General features: G+C 42.1%; 1 protein-coding gene across 2 annotated transcripts in view; it reads left to right on the forward strand.

Annotated features, from left to right (window-relative positions):
• Nucleotides 1-18008, forward strand: part of LOC109896413 (serine/threonine-protein phosphatase 2A 56 kDa regulatory subunit beta isoform) — a 42022-nt gene that overhangs the window by 3713 nt on the left and 20301 nt on the right. For both annotated transcript variants that reach the window (XM_020490666.2, XM_031832051.1), the window contains exons 2-6: nucleotides 14901-15097; nucleotides 15668-15769; nucleotides 16051-16143; nucleotides 16295-16425; nucleotides 16600-16659. In XM_020490666.2, coding sequence (XP_020346255.2) covers nucleotides 14901-15097; nucleotides 15668-15769; nucleotides 16051-16143; nucleotides 16295-16425; nucleotides 16600-16659 — 583 coding nt within the window. The remainder of the gene's footprint in view (nucleotides 1-14900; nucleotides 15098-15667; nucleotides 15770-16050; nucleotides 16144-16294; nucleotides 16426-16599; nucleotides 16660-18008) is intronic.

Raw genomic sequence — 18008 nt, forward strand, 5'->3', positions numbered from 1 at the left:
TAAACGGCCAATGTTTACTTTTTAAATTGGGGATATGACAGTCTATTACAGATCAGTCTGACAGTACTTTTGACAGTATTTCAATCTGAAGGAAGGATGATTTGTAGTGATTGAAATCAGAATCAGAAAGGTATTAAGTTAAGAAGATCATCAGGCAATAATTTTGTATCGTCTTCTGTGTGGAAAAGAACGTCATCATTGTATTCATAAAGTATCTCAGAGTAGGAGTGCACAGTTTTGTCTTTTAGATCATAATTAATAAGATTACAGGGGACCTGATTCTACATAACCACTTCTGCTCCGAGAAGCTTTGTGAGTACACATGCAACAATACAATAAAATAAATAAGTATTTGTCCTCCAGACCTCCACATCTCCCTCAAACAGGCTGTTAGCTTGGCACTCATCCCCAGCTTTGATGTCCTCCCCTCAGGCTACAGCATCAGCTTGCCTCCCTGGTCATGGGTCTCCACGCTTTAGCTAACACGCTAACGATGCTAAGGTCACATTTTCACCCACAGGGTAGACTTTCCCCCTCTCCTCTCCTCTCCTCTCCTCTCCTCTCCTCTCCTCTCCTCTCCTCTCCTCTCCTCTCCTCTCCTCTCCTCTCCTCTCCTCTCCTCTCCTCCCCTCTCCTCCCCTCTTCACTCCTTCTCTCCCCTTTTTAGTTTTATTATGTATTATTTTACCTTTATTTGACTAGGAAGTTGAGGCAGAGAATCAAGAGTTAATTAGACCCAAGAGTTATTGCGACCCAAATGGCAATATATTCCCTTTGTAGTGCATTACTTTTGACCAGAGCCCTATGGTCAATAGTAGTGCACTACATAGAAAATACTGTGCCATTTGAAACACAGCCAGTGAACCTATAACAGAGGCCTGGTCGTGTTTCTAGAACATTATAACATTACTCATACAAAGTGGAATCAGGTGTGTTAGTGCTTGGGCAAAACCAAAAAATGGACACCCCTTCGGGTCCCCAAAACCAGGATTAGGAAACACTGGAATACAACAATCAATTAAAATACAGTTGGATAAGTGATAGAATATGCAGACGATGAAGGGCACACAGTTAGAATCCAGAGGCATAAGGGGGTTCTTATACCCTTGCCAATCGTACCTTAAAAGAGCCAATAGTGTACTTTTAGGGGACAAAATAGTATCTTTCTTACATATAGTCTACAGGTACAAAAGTGTAACTTTAGAAAAGGTGTGCCTTTTCAGGGTATCACCATAGTGACAAAACCGTTTTTTCCTTTTAAGTGACAAAAACATACCTCTTCTCTATACCAAGTCCTCAAATGTACACACCCCTCCATCATTCAACTTCTGACACCAATGTAGCAAGTTCAAGGGTATCCCTGACTGGGACTTGAACCTGGATCCAGCAACTGTAAAGTCAACACCTTAAACATTATGCCACAAAGACCATGCCTCATGGCAGTGTTGTGTTAAGGTCACTATGTTATCCATTACAGCCCTTTAGTGTGAAATGCTCTTATGAAATGCCTATATGAAGACTTCAGAAGTGGCAGCAGACATACTCAAACTTTAACTAACTTAACTATAGACTTTTTAAACTGGCACAACACTTCTACTCATGGGTGGCGAAAAATAACTAACTGAAAGCCACACACCCACTAAGCCACGCCTTCAATATAAGCCTGGCACAGGTGTATTCATCATTGTGCCTTATTTTGGGTACAAATATGTACCTTTCTTCAATACATTGTCAATTTGTAGCTTTTCTACTAAGCAAAGGTACAGATTAGTGCCAACAAGAATTGTTTTTAATATGTGTTTTTGCATGTACTGTACATTGAGTGATTTATTGTTTGATAAATACAAAAAATGCTAACAAATCCAATAATTTTTTGTACCTGTTACTGAAATGGTTGTTCCAGTTTAAAATACTTAGGTGGGCTCCTCACACTGTTTCTAATGCTGGCAGCCATTATACATGCAAGTTGCAGGTGAATACACATTTCAACTGTTGGATGGACTAACACTGGCTGGATTCCTTTAGGAATTACTAAACACTTTGCAAGCCAGCATAATGTGACTTGCAGGTAGGGTTGCAAAATGCTGGTAAATTTCCCTTGTTTTCAAGAAATGCCGGTGTGATGATTCCTGGAAATCCTTCAAACAGGTTTTAAACTTTTGCAAACTTACTTGCAGGCCCGATGTGGCCTGTAAAACCATGAGTTTCAGGCCACTGTATTAGGATAAAGCTAGGTCTCAAAATAAGGCCTTATGAGATATGTAATGTATTGTGATAAAGACTTTAATTATAATAATAACATTCACCTAAGAACTCATTTGATGAAGGCCACAGGACTGAAAATGAATTAATTCAACAACCACGTGTCTTTCACTAAAGGTCATGAACAGTCAAAATCATGTTTCTCATGAAAATGGATGATATATGAAACCAGAACAAAGTATGATGACCAAAGTATGAACAACTATTGTTGCTTCTGCATAAATCAAGTTTGATCATAAAGTTACTGGTCCCCTCCCCCATGTCAAACTCATGGATTCAGGAGGCGGGATTATTAAAGGGAATGGCCGATATCACCCTAATTCACTTTTTAATACACCAATGGTAACATTATATTCTCTTACCTAATAAAAAAAACTGTGCCTTGTAACCAACATCGGAGAAGGCATGTTTGCAGAGTTGCGTGGTTTATAGCCAGATAGCTACTCTACTGGTGCCAATATTTGACTGTAGGGTGTCAGGAAATATAATTAAAAGTGTACACTATTCATCTATGGCAAAGATATTTATATGATTCATTTTCATCTGTGTCTGGTGTTAGCTGGTTACTTCAGCCAGCATGGAACAAAAGGGGGGGAAGGGTTGTTCAAAACTATGACGCAGTTGTCACATCCGTCTGTGCTGCTGTGAACCGCATCACAAGAGACATGCCAAATCGGAGATGTGTAAAATAGAGTTGAAGTCGGAAGTTTACATATACCTCAGCCAAATAAATTTAAACTCAGTTTTTCACAATTCCTGACATTTAATCCTAGTAAAAATGCCCTGTTTTAGGTCAGTTAGGATCACCACTTTATTTTAAGAATGTGAAATGTCAGAATAATAGTAGAGAGAATGATTTATTTCAGCTCTCATCACATGCCCAGTGGGTCAGAAGTTTGCATGCACTAAATTAGTATTTGGTAGCATTGCCTTTAAATTGTTTAACTTGGGTCAAATGTTACAGGTAGCCTTTCACAAGCTTCCCACAATAAGTTGGGTGAATTTTGGCCCATTCCTCCTGACAGAGCTGGTGTAACTGAGTCAGGTTTGTAGGCCTCCTTGCTTGCGTACACTTTTTCTATGGGATTGAGATCAGGGCTTTGTGATGGCCACTCCAATACATTGACTTTGTTGTCCTTAAGCCATTTTGCCACACCTTTGGAAGTATGCTTGGGGTCATTGTCCATTTGGAAGACCCATTTGCAACCAAGCTTCAACTTCCTGACTGATGTCTTGAGATGTTGCTTCAATATATCCACGTAATTTTCCTGACATCTATTTTGTGAAGTGCACCAGTCCTTCCTGCAGCAAAGCACCCCCACAAGATGATGCTGCCTCCCCCCGTGCTTCACGGTTGGGATGGTGTTCTTTGACCCTCGCCATAAAAAAGCCTCCCCTTTTTCCTCCAAACATAACGATGGTCATTATGGCCAAACAGTTATATTTTTCTTTCATCAGACCAGAGGACATTTCTCCAAAAAGTACGATCTTTGTCCCCATGTGCAGTTGCAAACCGTAGTCTTTTTTATGGTGGTTTTGGAGCAGTGGCTTCTTCCTTCTTCCTCCATATAGGACTCATTTTACTGTGGATATAGATATTTTTGTACCTGTTTCCTCCAGCATCTTCACAAGGTCCTTTGCTGTTGTTCTGGGGTTGATTTGCACTTTTCACACCAAAGTACGTTCATCTCTTGGAGACAGAATGCGTCTCCTTCCTGAGCTGTATGACGGCTGCGTGGTCCCATGGTGTTTATACTTGCGAACTATTGTTTGTACAGATGAACGTGGTACCTGCAGGCATTTGGAAATTGCTCCCAAGGATGAACCTGACTTGTGGAGGTCTACAATTTTGGCTTATTTATTTTGATTGTCCCATGATGTCAAGCAAAGAGGCACTGAGTTTGAAGGTAGGCCTTGAAATACACCTCCAATTGACTCAAATTATGTCAATTAGCCTATCAGGAGCTTCTAAAGCCATGACAGAAGTTTCTGGAATTTTCCAAGCTGTTTAAAGGCACAGTCATTGATGAAATGTCAATGTAATTTGAGCTTTGTGTGTCAGCAAATTTGCTGGAGAGGATTTTACTCTAACTCATTGGTGTGAAGTACTTAAGTAAAACTACTATAAAGTACTCATTGAGTAATTTTTGGGGGTATATTTTTGACAACCTTTACTTCACTACATTCCTAAAGAAAATAATGTGCTTTTTACTCCATACATTTTCTCTGACACCCAAACATGCTCGTTAAATTTTTTATACTTAGCAGGACAGGAATTTCTTCAATTCCCTCACTTATCAAGGGAACATCCCTGGTCATCCCTACTGCCTTTAATCTGGTGGACTCACTAAACAAATCAAATTAATTTATATAGCCCTTCGTACATCAGCTGATATCTCAAAGTGCTGAACAGAAACCCAGCCTAAAACCCCAAACAGCAAGCAATGCAGGTGTTGAAGCACGTTGGCTCGGAAAACTCCCTAGAAAGGCCAAAACCTAGGAAGAAACCTAGAGAGGAACCAGGCTATGAGGGGTGGCCAGTCCTCTTCTGGCTGTGCTGGGTGGAGATTATAACAGAACATGGCCAAGATGTTCAAATGTTCATAAATGACCAGCATGGTCAAATAATAGGTCTGGGACAGGTAGCACGTCCGGTGAACAGGTCAGGATTCCATAGCCGCAGGCAGAACAGTTGAAACTGGAGCAGCAGCACAGCCAGGTGGACTGGGGACAGCAAGGAGTCATAGTGCCAGGTAGTCCTGAAGCATGGTCCTAGGGCTCCGGTCCTTCGAGAGAGAGAAAAAAAGAGAGAATTAGAGAGAGCATACTTAAATTCACACAGGACACTGGATAAGACAGGAGAAGTACTCCAGATATAACAAACTGACCCTAGCCCCCCGACAAAAACTACTGCAGCATAAATACTGGAGGCTGAGACAGGAGGGGTCAGGAAACACTGTGGCCCCATCCGATGATACCCCCGGACTGGGCCGAACAGGAAGGATATAACCCCACCCACTTTACCAAAGCACAGCCCCCACACCACTAGAGGGATATCTTCAACCACCAACTTACCATCCTGAGACAAGGCTGAGTATTGCCCACAAAGATCTCCGCCACGGCACAACCCAGACAGGAAGATCACATCAGTGACTCAACCCACTCAAGTGACGCACCCCTCCTAGGGACGGCATGAAAGAGCACCAGTAAGCCAATGACTCAGCCCCTGTAATAGGGTTAGAGACAGAGAATCCCAGTGGAAAGAGGGGAACAGGCCAGGCAGAGACAGCAAGGGCGGTTCATTGCTCCAGAGCCTTTCCATTCACCTTCACACTCCTGGGCAAGACTATACTCAATCATTTGACTGACTGAAGAGATGAGTCTTCAGTAAAGACTTAAAGGTTGAGACCGAGTCTGCGTCTCTCACATGGGTAGGCAGACCATTCCATAAAAATGGAGCTCTATAGGAGAAAGCTCCTCCTCCAGCTGTTTGCTTAGAAATTCTAGGGACAATTAGGAGGCCTGCGTCTTGTGACCGTAGCATAAGTGTAGGTGTGTAAGGCAGGACCAAATCAGAGAGATAGGTAGGAGCAAGCCCATGTAATGCTTTGTAGGTAGCAGTAAAACCTTGAAATCAGCCCTTGCCTTGACAGGAAGCCAGTGTAGCGAGGCTAGCACGGGAGTAATATGATCACATTTTTTGGTTCTAGTCAGGATTCTAGCAGCCGTATTTAACACTAACTGAAGTTTATTTAGTGCCTTATCCGGGTAGCCGGAAAGTAGAGCATTGCAGTAGTCTAACCTAGAAGTAACAAAAGCATGGATTAATTTTTCTGCATCATTTTTGAACAGAACGTTTCTGATTTTTGCAATGTTACGTAGATGGAAAAAAGCTGTCCTTGAAACAGTCTTGATATGTTCGTCAAAAGTGAGATCAGGGTCCAGAGTAACGCCGAGGTCCTTCACAGTTTTATTTGAGACGACTGTACAACCATTAAGATTAATTGTCAGATTCAACAGAAGATCTCTTTGTATCTTGGGACCTAGAACAAGCATCTCTGTTTTGTCTGAGTTTAAAAGTAGAAAGTTTGCAGCCATCCACTTCCTTATGTCTGAAACACAGGCTTCTAGCGAGGGCAATTTTGGGGCTTCACCATGTTTCATTGAAATGTACAGCTGTGTGTCATCCGCATAGCAGTGAAAGTTAACATTATGTTTTCGAATGACATCCCCAAGAGGTAAAATATATAGTGAAAACAATAGTGGTCCTAAAACAGAACCTTGAGGAACACCGACATTTACAGTTGATTTGTCAGAGGACAAACCATTCACAGAGACAAACTGATATCTTTCTGACAGATAAGATCTAAACCAGGCCAGAACTTGTCGGTGTAGACCAATTTGGATTTCCAATTTCTCCAAAAGAATGTGGTGATCGATGGTATCAAAAGCAGCACTAAGGTCTAAGAGCAAGAGGACAGATGCAGAGCCTCAGTCTGATGCCATTAAAAGGTCATTTACCACCTTCACAAGTGCAGTCTCAGTGCTATGATGGGGTCTAAAACCAGACCGAAGCATTTCGCATACATTGTTTTTCTTCAGGAAGGCAGTGAGTTGCTGCGCAACAGCCTTTTCTAAAATTTTTGAGAGGAATAGAAGATTCGATATAGGCCAATTGTTTTTATATTTTCTGGGTCAAGGTTTGGTTTTTTCAAGAGAGGCTTTATTACTGCCACTTTTCGTGAGTTTGGTACACATCCGGTGGATAGAGAGCCGTTTATTATGTTCAACATAGGAGGGCCAAGCACAGGAAGCAGTTCTTTCAGGAGTTTAGTTGGAATAGGGTCCAGTTTGCAGCTTGAAGGTTTAGAGTCCATGATTATTTTCATCAAAACACAAATGCTTTGTTTGCAAATTATGTCTTGAGTGTTGCAGTGTGCCCCTGGCTATCTGTAAATAAAATTGTTTTTTCCACCTCATCAATCTACACACAGTACCCCATAATGACAAAGCAAATACAGGGTTTTTAGAAATGTTTGCAAATGTATTAGAAATAAAAATTTGATATCACATTTACATAAGTATTCAGACCCTTAACATCTATGGCAGGGGTGGGCAACACCAGTCCTCGAGGGCCATCAATAGCAAACACCAGCTGATTAATCAAATTGCATTCTAAACTGAAGACCATGAGTAGGTTATTATTGGATTAATTTGTGTTAGCTGGGCCTGGGGAATAACTGTGACACCAATCAGGCCCTCGACGACTGGAATTGCCCACCCCTGCTATATGGGATCGGTGTCCCTATACCGGGACGGTTGATAGTAACGTACGCTAACGTGCGCTAATGTGACAAGAAGGACGTTGTAAGTAACAGCAAACCTTCCAGGACATAGACATGTCTTATATGGGCAGAAAGCTTATATTCTTGTTAATCTAACTGCACTGTCCAATTTACAGTAGCTATTACAATGAAAAAATGCCATGCTATTGTTTGAGGAGAGTACACAACAACAAAAAACGTTTATCACGTCAATTGGTTTGATACCTTCAGTTTAAGGTAAATAATGTACTTACATTCAGTAATATTGCTCTGATTTGACATCCTGGGGGTCCCAGAGATACAATGTAGCATAGTTTTGTTTGATAAAATACATGTTATATTAACATGTAGGAACTGGGTTCTACAGTTTGAACCCCTGCTGTCTCTGGCTCCACGTCCACCCTGCCTGGCCATCTTGATGTGTGAAAGTTAGTGTATAAGCTAATGATCCATCATGTATGACATTCCTGGGAGTGTGTAAAACTTAAGTTTTGCATTACCATACATTTTTTTCTATGTTTTCTGTAGTTAGGTACTTGAAAATGTATCAATTGACCAATTCAGCACATTTGGGGAGACTTGATACAAAATACTGTGCAGTATTTCAATGCTTCACTGGATCAATCTGGAACTTTGCACACACACTGCTGCTATCTAGTGGCCAAAATCAAACTAGTGCCTAAACTGCAATATTATATTATGGCCTTTCTCTTTAATTTCAAAGAAATGAAATGATCTTTTACCAGATCTAATGTGTTATATTCTCCTACATTAATTTCACATTTCCACAAACTTCTCAGTATTTCCTTTCAATTGTATGAAGAATATGCATATCCTTGTTTCAGGTGCTGAGCTACAGGCAGTTAGATTTGGGTATGTCATTTTAGGCTAAAATTGAAATAAAGGTCCTTAAATGAACTCAGTACTTTGTCGAAGCACCTTTGGCAGTGATTACAACCTTGAGTCTTCTTGGGTATGACGCAACACACATGTATTTGGGGAGTTTCTCCCATTCTTCTCTGCAGATCCTTTCAAGCTCTGTCAGGTTGGACGGGGAGCGTCGCTGCACAGCTATTTTCAGGTCTCTCCAGATATGTATGATCGATCGGGTTCAAGTCCGAGCACTGGTTGGGCCACTCAAGGATATTCAGAGACTTGTCCCGAAGCCACTCCTGCCTTTTCTTGGCTGTGTGCTTATGGTCGTTGTCCTGTTGTAAGATGACATTTCGCCACAGGCGGAGGTCCTGAGCGCTCTGGAGCAGGTTTTCATCAAGATCTCTCAGTACTTTTCTCCGTTCATCTTTCCTTCGATCCTAACTAGTCTTCCAGTCCCTGCCGCTGAAAAACATCCCAACAGCATGATGCTGTCACCACCATGCTTCACGTAGGGATGGTGCTACGTTTCCTCCAGATGTGACGCTTGGCATTCAGCCCAAAGAGTTCAATCTTGGTTTTCATCAGACCAGAGAATCTTGTTCTTTAGGTGCCTTTTGGCAAACTCCAAGCGGGCTGTCATGTGACTTTTACTGAGGAGTGGCTTCCGTCTGGCCGCTTTATAATAAAGACCTGATTGGTGGAGTGCTGCAGAGATGGTTGTCATTCTGGAACATGCAACCTTTCAAACCAGAGGCAGATGATGGCACCCATCTGCCATTCCCGTCCACAACACACTAGCAAAACCAAAACCTACTTGAAGGTAACAGTGCTCACTGTTGCCCCTAGTGGCCGGTTTCCACACCATCTTCCTTCATCTTCAGACATGGATAGATGTTGAATACTGACTTGTATCGGGTGACCTGCCTGAATATTGATATAATAACCATCATCATCGTAAACTTGTAGTCACATAATGATATGGTGTGTGATTCTCCCACTACGCCTCGGGAAATCATGCAGTTAATGTCAGTCTTAAATAACGTATGATGAACTTCACAGGGTGGTGAAAGTGCACGGTGATCTTTTAATGCTCATTTCCAATAAATATTGAGTGTCTGATTTTGGTGACGTGATGGTAGATGCTTGACTGCTTGGATGCCATAATAATGTCATCATGTAGACTAGCCTACCAGCACAGCCTACCCGCACTGTATCTGCGAGCTGTTGGCTGGAGCGCATGTGCCATGACCAGAGTAGGCACATTTGCTATTTAGCCTACATAGCCTACAGGAGACTTTTGAAGTAGCGTAATCAGATTAAAACATTGTGACTGGTTGTGTTTATGCCAAATATAAAATGTAATACATTGTAAAATATAAATTATATTATAAATCTTTGTGTTAAATAACTCCTACATTAAACACAAATCTCAAAGGCTATATTAAAGAGTTAGGTTCTAGGTGCGCGAGGAGTAGTCATACGGATTGGAGAGGAGGTAGAGCACCATTAAGCTTTCCTTAATAACTGGGCCTGCTGGGAGGATATGACTTTGTTTACACAGGCAGCCCAATTATGGTATTCTTCTCCCTAATTGGTCTTTTGACCATTCAGATCAGCTCTGAAAAAGATCTGATGTGAACATTTATGATGTGATTGGTCAAAAGACCAATTAGTGGAAAAAAGATCAGAATTGGGCTGCCTGTGTAAACGCAGCTTATGTGGTCACATAGGACGACTTGGGAGAATGATGATCTGCAACAGACAGCATATCTCAGTATGAGAATTGAAAATTCAGCCAGACTGGCCTGTTACTGTCCCTTTCCAGACCTTGTAGATTATCGAGTGTAGAACTGATTCAAATTTAATGAAACATTGAAATCACAGGGCTTTTGCACCATTTTACATTTTCACTGCAGCCTAGAGTAGAATGTTGAAAATTGGTGCAGCTTTGAATGATTTTTTGTGTTGTATGAATGCTAGTCAGCCTATTGCAGATCTGGACATATACGATCCACCTACTACCATTATCACTATGAATGGTGGGTGAGGGCAGGATATACAGTTAGACTGGTAGACCATATTGACCTGGTGGTATAGTAATAGTTAGCGCACGGAAAAGCGTAGTCCATTATTGGCAGCAATAACATCAACCAAACATTTTCTGTAGTTATGGATCAGACCTGCACGATGGTCAGGAGGAATTTTGGACCATTCCTCTTTACAAAACTGTTTCAGTTCCACAATATTCTTGGGCTGTCTGGTGTGAACCGCTCTGTTGAGGTCATGCCATAAAATTTCAATCGGGTTGAGGTCAGGACTGACTGGGCCACTCCAGAAGGTGTATTTCTTCTGTTCAAGCCATTCTGTTATTGATTTACTTCTGTCTTTTTGGTTGTTGTCCTGTTGCTTCACTTAACTTCTGTTGAGCTTCAATTGGCGGACAGATACATTCTCCTACAAAATGTCTTGATAAACTTGAGAATTCATTTTTCCATCGATGATAGCAAGCTGTCCAGCCTTGAGGTAGCAAAGCAGTCCCAAACCATGATGCCCCCTAAGAAGAGACTTGCTTTGGCCAAGAAACACAAGCAATGGACATTAGAATGGTGGAAATCTGTCCTTTGGTCTGATGAGTGCAAATTTGAGATTTTTGGTTCCAACCACCGTTTCTTTGTGAGATGCAGAGTAGGTGAATTAATGATCTCTGCATGATTTATTCAGAATTTAAGGCACATTTAACCAGCATGGCTACCACAGCATTCTGCTCTGCAGCGATACGCCATCCCATCTGGTTTGCGCTTAGTGGGACTATCATTTGTTTTTCAACAGGACAATGACCCAACACATCTCCAGGCTGTGTAAGGGCTATTTGACCAAGAAGGAGAGTGATGGAGTGCTGCATCAGGTGACCTGGCCTCCACAATCACCCAACCTCAACCCAATTGAGATGGTTTGGGATGAGTTGGATCGCAGAGTGAAGGAAAAGCAGCCAACAAGTGTTCAGCATATCTGGGAACTCCTTCAAGACTGATGGAAAATCATTCCAGGTGAAGCTTGTAAAGAGAATGCCAAGAGTGTGCAAATCTGTCATCAAGGCAAAGGCTGGCTACTTTGAAAAATCTAAAATATTTGGTTACTACATGATTCCATATATGTTATTTCATAGCTTTCATGTCTTCATTATTATTCCACAATGTAGAACATTTGAGAAATAAAGAAAACCCCTTGAACGAGTAGGTTTGTCAAAACTTGGTACTGTAGGTGAGGTGCATGCAAGCAGGTGAGGACATTTGACTAGGATGGAATAAATTATGCAGCAAAACCTGCAAAAGGGTAATGTTAACCCTCTTCTGTGCCCAATAAAAAAACACACAACGCTCCCCAAAGCAAAAAAAAAAGTTAGACAACCCTGCCTTATTCTGTACCCACCCCAGCCCAGTACATTTTGGACTGTCCCTTATGTGGTGATGCTGTGTTGTGTTTTCTGAGATGTAAGACACACTTCCTGAAAGGGACATAATAAAGAAATTGTTGTTCTATGTTGCTCATCTCATTTAGAAAGCCACAGAGACAGGGAGGGCGGGAGGAAAGGTACCCAGGGATATGGAGGGAGGAAGGGGAAGAGAGTAAGACAGAAGAGCAACATAGATGATGTCATCCTTTAATCCTTTCTCTCTCCCTCTCTCTCTCTCTCTTTCGACCTTTCCCCATCTCTCTCCTCTCCTCTCCCTCCTCCCTCTCTCTCTTTCTCTTTCCGTTTCCCTGTATCTCTCCCTCTGTCTCTCCCTTTCCCCCATCTCTTTCCTGTCTCTCTCTCTCTTCTCCCTCTCTCTGTGGTAGTACTATATTTAGCTCTGGCTGTGTGTGTGTGTTGCCGGGTGTCTGAATCAGTGATGCTTCTTCATGTCTGCCCCTTAAAGATGTTTGCACACCTTTAAACTCCCTGTTTATTTCACAGTCTTTCTCTCTCCTACCCTTTCGCTCTCTAGCTCTCTTTCTCTCTTTCTCTCTTTTCCTCTCTCACCATCCCTGTTTCCACAAACTCACTGTCTCCAATTTAATTTGTATTTTTCTGCCACTGTGCTCTGGAAGCTACAATATGTACACTTAGAAAAAAGGGTACCGAAAGGGTTCTTCAACTGTCCCAGTAGGATAACCCTTTTTGGTTCCATGTAAAATAATTTTTAGTTCCAGGTAGAACTCTTTTCGGTTCTATCTGTGTAAAGGGTTTTACAATGAACTTAAAAGGGTTCTACCTGGAACCAAAAAGGGTTCTTTAATGGGTTCTCCTATGGGGACAGCCGACGAACCCTTTTAGGTTCTAGATAGCACCTTTTTTTCTAAGATTGTAGCTGTCTCTCTCTCTCTCTATCTCTCTCTCTGTCTCTCTTATTCAAGTTCGCTCCCCCTCTCTCCATCCCTTTCCCTACCACCCCCCCCTCCTGTATCGCTAATCTTCCCTACCAAGCAAAAAGGTATCTTTAAATGATACCCTATTCCCTATATAGTTTACTACTTTTGAACAGAGCCCCATGGGTCTATTTGGGACACACACTCTATTCCCAGCACAATTCCTTTCCTTGATACTGTAGCCCAGGGATGGGCAACTTTGATGGGGATTGGGGCCACAAAAAATTGGAACTCATCATGAGTCTTAACTAAACCCCCTGTATATAGCCCCCTGTATATATGTTATTTTAATTATTTTAAATTTTAATTATTATTATATTTTTACTTACCTATTTTTTTAAATTTAAAACTGTATTGTTGGTTAAGGGCTTGTAAAGTAAGCATTTCACTGTAAGGTCTACTACACCTGTTGTAAACGGCATGTGTGACAAATAACATTTGATTTGATTGAAATGCAGGACCGGCCTTAACCTTTTTAACATTTACCACGTCATGATGGCACAGAGAAATATTTCATACAATTCTACACATTTTGCCATGGGTCGCAGAGATAATGTTATAACTTGCATTATAAAGCAAGTTTTCTTCAATTCTACATATTTTACCATTGGGCAGAGAGGAAATGTTGAAATTTTACAACAAATTTCATACAATTCTACTAATTTTGCCATGACTTATGCCATGTTAATATGATATCTGATTGCGAGTGACTTACAAAATCAATGGGGCCCCATTGGAGGTCAGGGCCCCTGGGCATGTGCCTTGTGTGCCCTGTCGATATTTGGCCATGATTACTCGTTGGCCATGATAACTAGTTTAGATAACTGGCTAGAGTAAATTACCAAGCTCCCGAGTGGCGCAGCAGTCTAGGGCACTGCATCTCAGTAATAGAGGTGTCACTACAGACACCCTGGTTCAAATCCAGGTTGTATCACAACCAGCTGTGATTGGGAGTCCCATAGGGCAGTGGCCTAGTGTTGTCTGGGTTTGGCCAGTGTAGTCTGTCATTGAAAATAAGAATTTGTTCTTAATTGACTTGTCTGGTTAAATGAAAAAAACATTTACTGACATGGCTATTTGAGTAACTGTCAGTGACTTACATACTGTAACAAAATAAACACTGCTGATTGCACAACCACATTTTTTAATTGCATCTTGTGTATTCTACTATTCTAATTCTCAACAGTACGTTGACACCCCAAAAATGTGAACGTTTTGCGGGAGGGCCCCCCCGTTTTTGGAAATCGATCCGCGGCCCTCCCCCCCGTTTTTGGAAATCGATCCACGCCCCCCCCCCCCCCCCCCGTTTTTGGAAATCGATCCGCGGCTCTCCGTGAGCCGTCTGTTGCCCATCCCTACTTATAGGAATACTCCTTTGCTCTCTCTTTCTCTCTATTTTCCCTCCCTTTCTCGATCTGTTCTTTCTGGTTCCTAGTTCGGCTCTTCTTCATACAATTACTCTCTATTAAAAACTGATTCGATTTCTCCTTCATAGTCGGACTATGGAGGGAGAGAGAGAGTAATGGATGGAGGGAGGAGAAAGAATGGAGGGGTGAGACAGAGCTCTACAGTTCGACCATTTTACTCACATATGCACCTAAATGTTTTGCTGTGCTACCTGGAAGTTTTATTTAGGAGCACCGTGAGCCTAACATTTTTGGTGATTCTAACATTAATAATATCAAAAATATTTTTCATTGTGCTACAATTTTTTTGTGTGTGTGCGCCTACATTTTTCAACTTAAGTGCACATGTGCTCCTTATAAAAAAGGTCAGCATAGAGCCCTGTGAGAGGGAAGGAGGGATGGGGGAAAGGGTTGGAGTGGTGAGAAGAGGGGAGGGATGGATGTACATTGTTAACAGAGACTTTGAACATTTAGTTCTCACAAATTACTGTTTGGTGTTACCTTGATGTGATCAAAAAGTGCAGCCTGTTGGTTTAACAGTTTTGACTGTTTGCGGGAGTGTTGTGTTTAACTTCTCCGTCTCTCCATCCCTCTCACTCTCCCTCTCTCCATACCTCCCCAGATGCCCCTGTGGCAGAGCTCCATGACCTGTTCTGTAAGAAGCTGCAGCAGTGCTGCGTCCTCTTTGACTTCCTGGACTGTGTGGCTGACCTGAAGGGGAAAGAGATCAAACGAGCTGCGCTCAATGAACTGGTGGAGTCTGTTGCTACAAGCAGAGGAGTTCTGATAGAGCCACTCTACCCAGAGGCTATTAAGATGGTGAGAGAGGAGGAGTGAGGGAGGAGGAGGCAGGAGGAAGACGAAAACGTGAGAGGAGAGAGGGAGGGAGAGGGGGATAATAGTAGCGGAAAGGGGGTGGAGAGTGGATAGAGAAGAGTAGAAGAGTGGAGAAAGGGAGAGAGGGAGGGACGAGAGGAGGTGGAGAGATGTAAAGAACTCTTCAACCGGAGTGTAGAAGAAAATAAAGGATTGGTTGAAGGAGAGAGAAAGAGGGAGGAGAGGAAGAGAGGAACAAGATATAGATAGCATTGGAGAAAAGAAAAAGGGTTGTGAAGTTCAGAGAAGCCTAGGTTCATTTATTTTCTATTCTCTCATTTTCATCATTTTCCTTTCCTCCTGCCTCCTGCCTCCTCCCTCCACCTCTCCTCTCCTCTCCTCTCCTCTCCTCTCCTCTCCTCTCCTCTCCTCTCCTCTCCTCTCCTCTCCTCTCCTCTCCTCTCCTCTCCTCTCCTCTCCTCTCCTCTCCTCTCCTCTCCTCTCCTCTCCTCTCCTCTCCTCTCCTCTCCTCTCCTCTCCTCTCCTCTCCCCCAACCCTCCATCCTCTTTTAGATCTCAGTGAATATCTTCAGGACATTACCTCCCAGTGAGAACCCAGAGTTTGACCCGGAGGAGGATGAACCCACTCTAGAGGCCTCCTGGCCACACCTGCAGGTACACACACACACACACACACACACACACACACACACACACACACACACACACACACACACACACACACACACACACACACACACACACACACACACACACACACACACACGCACACACACGCACACACACACACACACACACACACACACATATATATATATGGGCAGTCACACGATTAGAAACAGATTTGAAATCTATGTTTGTGAAGATGATTCCATCTATCACCTTTAATTTAACTCTCAACTGTGTGTGTGTACTCTGTGTGTATGTTTTCTCAGCTGGTGTATGAATTCTTTCTGCGTTTCCTGGAGAGCCCAGACTTCCAGCCCTCCATGGCCAAACGCTACGTTGACCAGAAGTTTGTTCTTCAGGTAGAAATCAATTTCTTACATGTCTGCCTCTTACAATATGTATTTCAATATGTCTGTCTCTATTTGTGTATTACTCAGACTCTCTGGGTTCTGCATTTTGATCATTTATCTCTCTTTCTCTGTGTGCGTGTATGTGTGTGCGTGCGTGTAGCTGTTGGAATTGTTTGACAGTGAGGATCCGAGGGAGAGAGAGTACCTAAAGACCATCCTGCATCGTGTCTACGGCAAACTGCTCGGCCTGCGGGCATACATACGCAAACAGATCAACAATATCTTCCTCAGGTACCACGCACACACACACGCTCAGGTATACACACATGCATGTACATGTACACACTCACATACTTACTCACTAACATGCAAACACACACAGACACTCATGTACACTCACACATTAACATGGCAAATTATGCGTTTGTGTGACAGTGTGTGTGTGACCTGTCTCTGTTCTTCCAGGTTTATCTATGAGACCGAGCACTTCAACGGTGTGGCAGAGCTACTGGAGATCCTGGGCAGGTGTGTATCTTCTTGTATCACACACTCTTTACCCTCTAGTAAAGGTGCTCAAGTTCTGTTAGATCAATACATGTCACTGAAAGGCCAATTTTCAAATAAAAAATTATGAAAACCAGCCAACATTGCTGTCCTTGAGGACTAAAGCGGTGCATCTCCTCTACACTCTACACCAAGAATGTGCAACTTTGATGGGGTTGGGGGCCACAAAAAATCTGAACTTGTGGGTCTGTGCACCCACATCCATACTCACACATGCAGTCAAATGATTTGTGCAATCAATCCATTTGTGCAATTAAACTATTCTTAACTCTGTTAACTAAATGCATTATACCCTCCTAGCCTTTTGGGGGCCATAGGCAAGATTTGGCCCCCCTACTGGCCAATGTCTTGAATGATGGAGAGACATTTTTTTGTTTTAAAGGGATAGTTCGCCCAAATTACAAAATGACACATTGGTTTCCTTACCTTGTCAGAGTTTTAGCATGTGATGCCATTCGTCATGGCACAAATGCCATTCGTCATGGGACAGATATTAGCATTTTTCAAACATCATGTTCAAAACCTCTATAAGTGACCTCTATGAGCTTCCCAATCAATTGTAAATACTTTCGGATGATTTGTAATTTGGGTGAACTATCCCTTTCAAGCTAAAGTGCAGTCAAAAAGGTGATTTCCCTGTGTTTTATATATATTTACACATTATGAGGTTGGAACAATACTGTGACATTTTTTACATGATGATGCCCTTTTAGTGTTTAGCTTTTTGAAAAGACTGCCCGAAATTTCAGCTTGCTTGGGTGGTTTGGAGTTTTGGACTGTATGGTGTAATTAGTTAATAGACCAATAACAGCTAGTTTTCAGTTTTCCCTTCACACTCAGACCACTCCCAGACAGTCCTAGCAAAATCTTTACTTGAGAAATTACTTTTTGCTATTTGCTATACTTTTTGTTTATTTTTACCATTTTATTTTAAAACAATCACTGTAAAGTACTTAATTGTAACCCAGAAATGATTTGATATTGAGATAAAAGCAGCTGCATTGGACTTTTAAAGTTCATTTTCTGCAATTCTACTCATTTTGCCCATTTTGCCATGGCGTGGAGAGAAAATTTTGCAATTTTATAACAAACTTCATGCAATTCTCCTAATTTTTCCCATAGGGCAGAGAGAAGAAAATAGCACGTTTCCTACAATTCTATCCATTTTGACGTGGGGTGGAGATACATTCTTGCAGTTTTAAAATTAATTTCCTACAATTCTACACATTTTGCCATGACTTAGCCATGTTAATATGATATCTGGGTGAGAGTGACTAATAAAATCATTGGGGGCCTACTGGAGGTCAGGG

This window comes from Oncorhynchus kisutch, linkage group LG9 (assembly GCF_002021735.2).
Source record: "Oncorhynchus kisutch isolate 150728-3 linkage group LG9, Okis_V2, whole genome shotgun sequence".
NCBI classification, from domain to species: domain Eukaryota; kingdom Metazoa; phylum Chordata; class Actinopteri; order Salmoniformes; family Salmonidae; genus Oncorhynchus; species Oncorhynchus kisutch.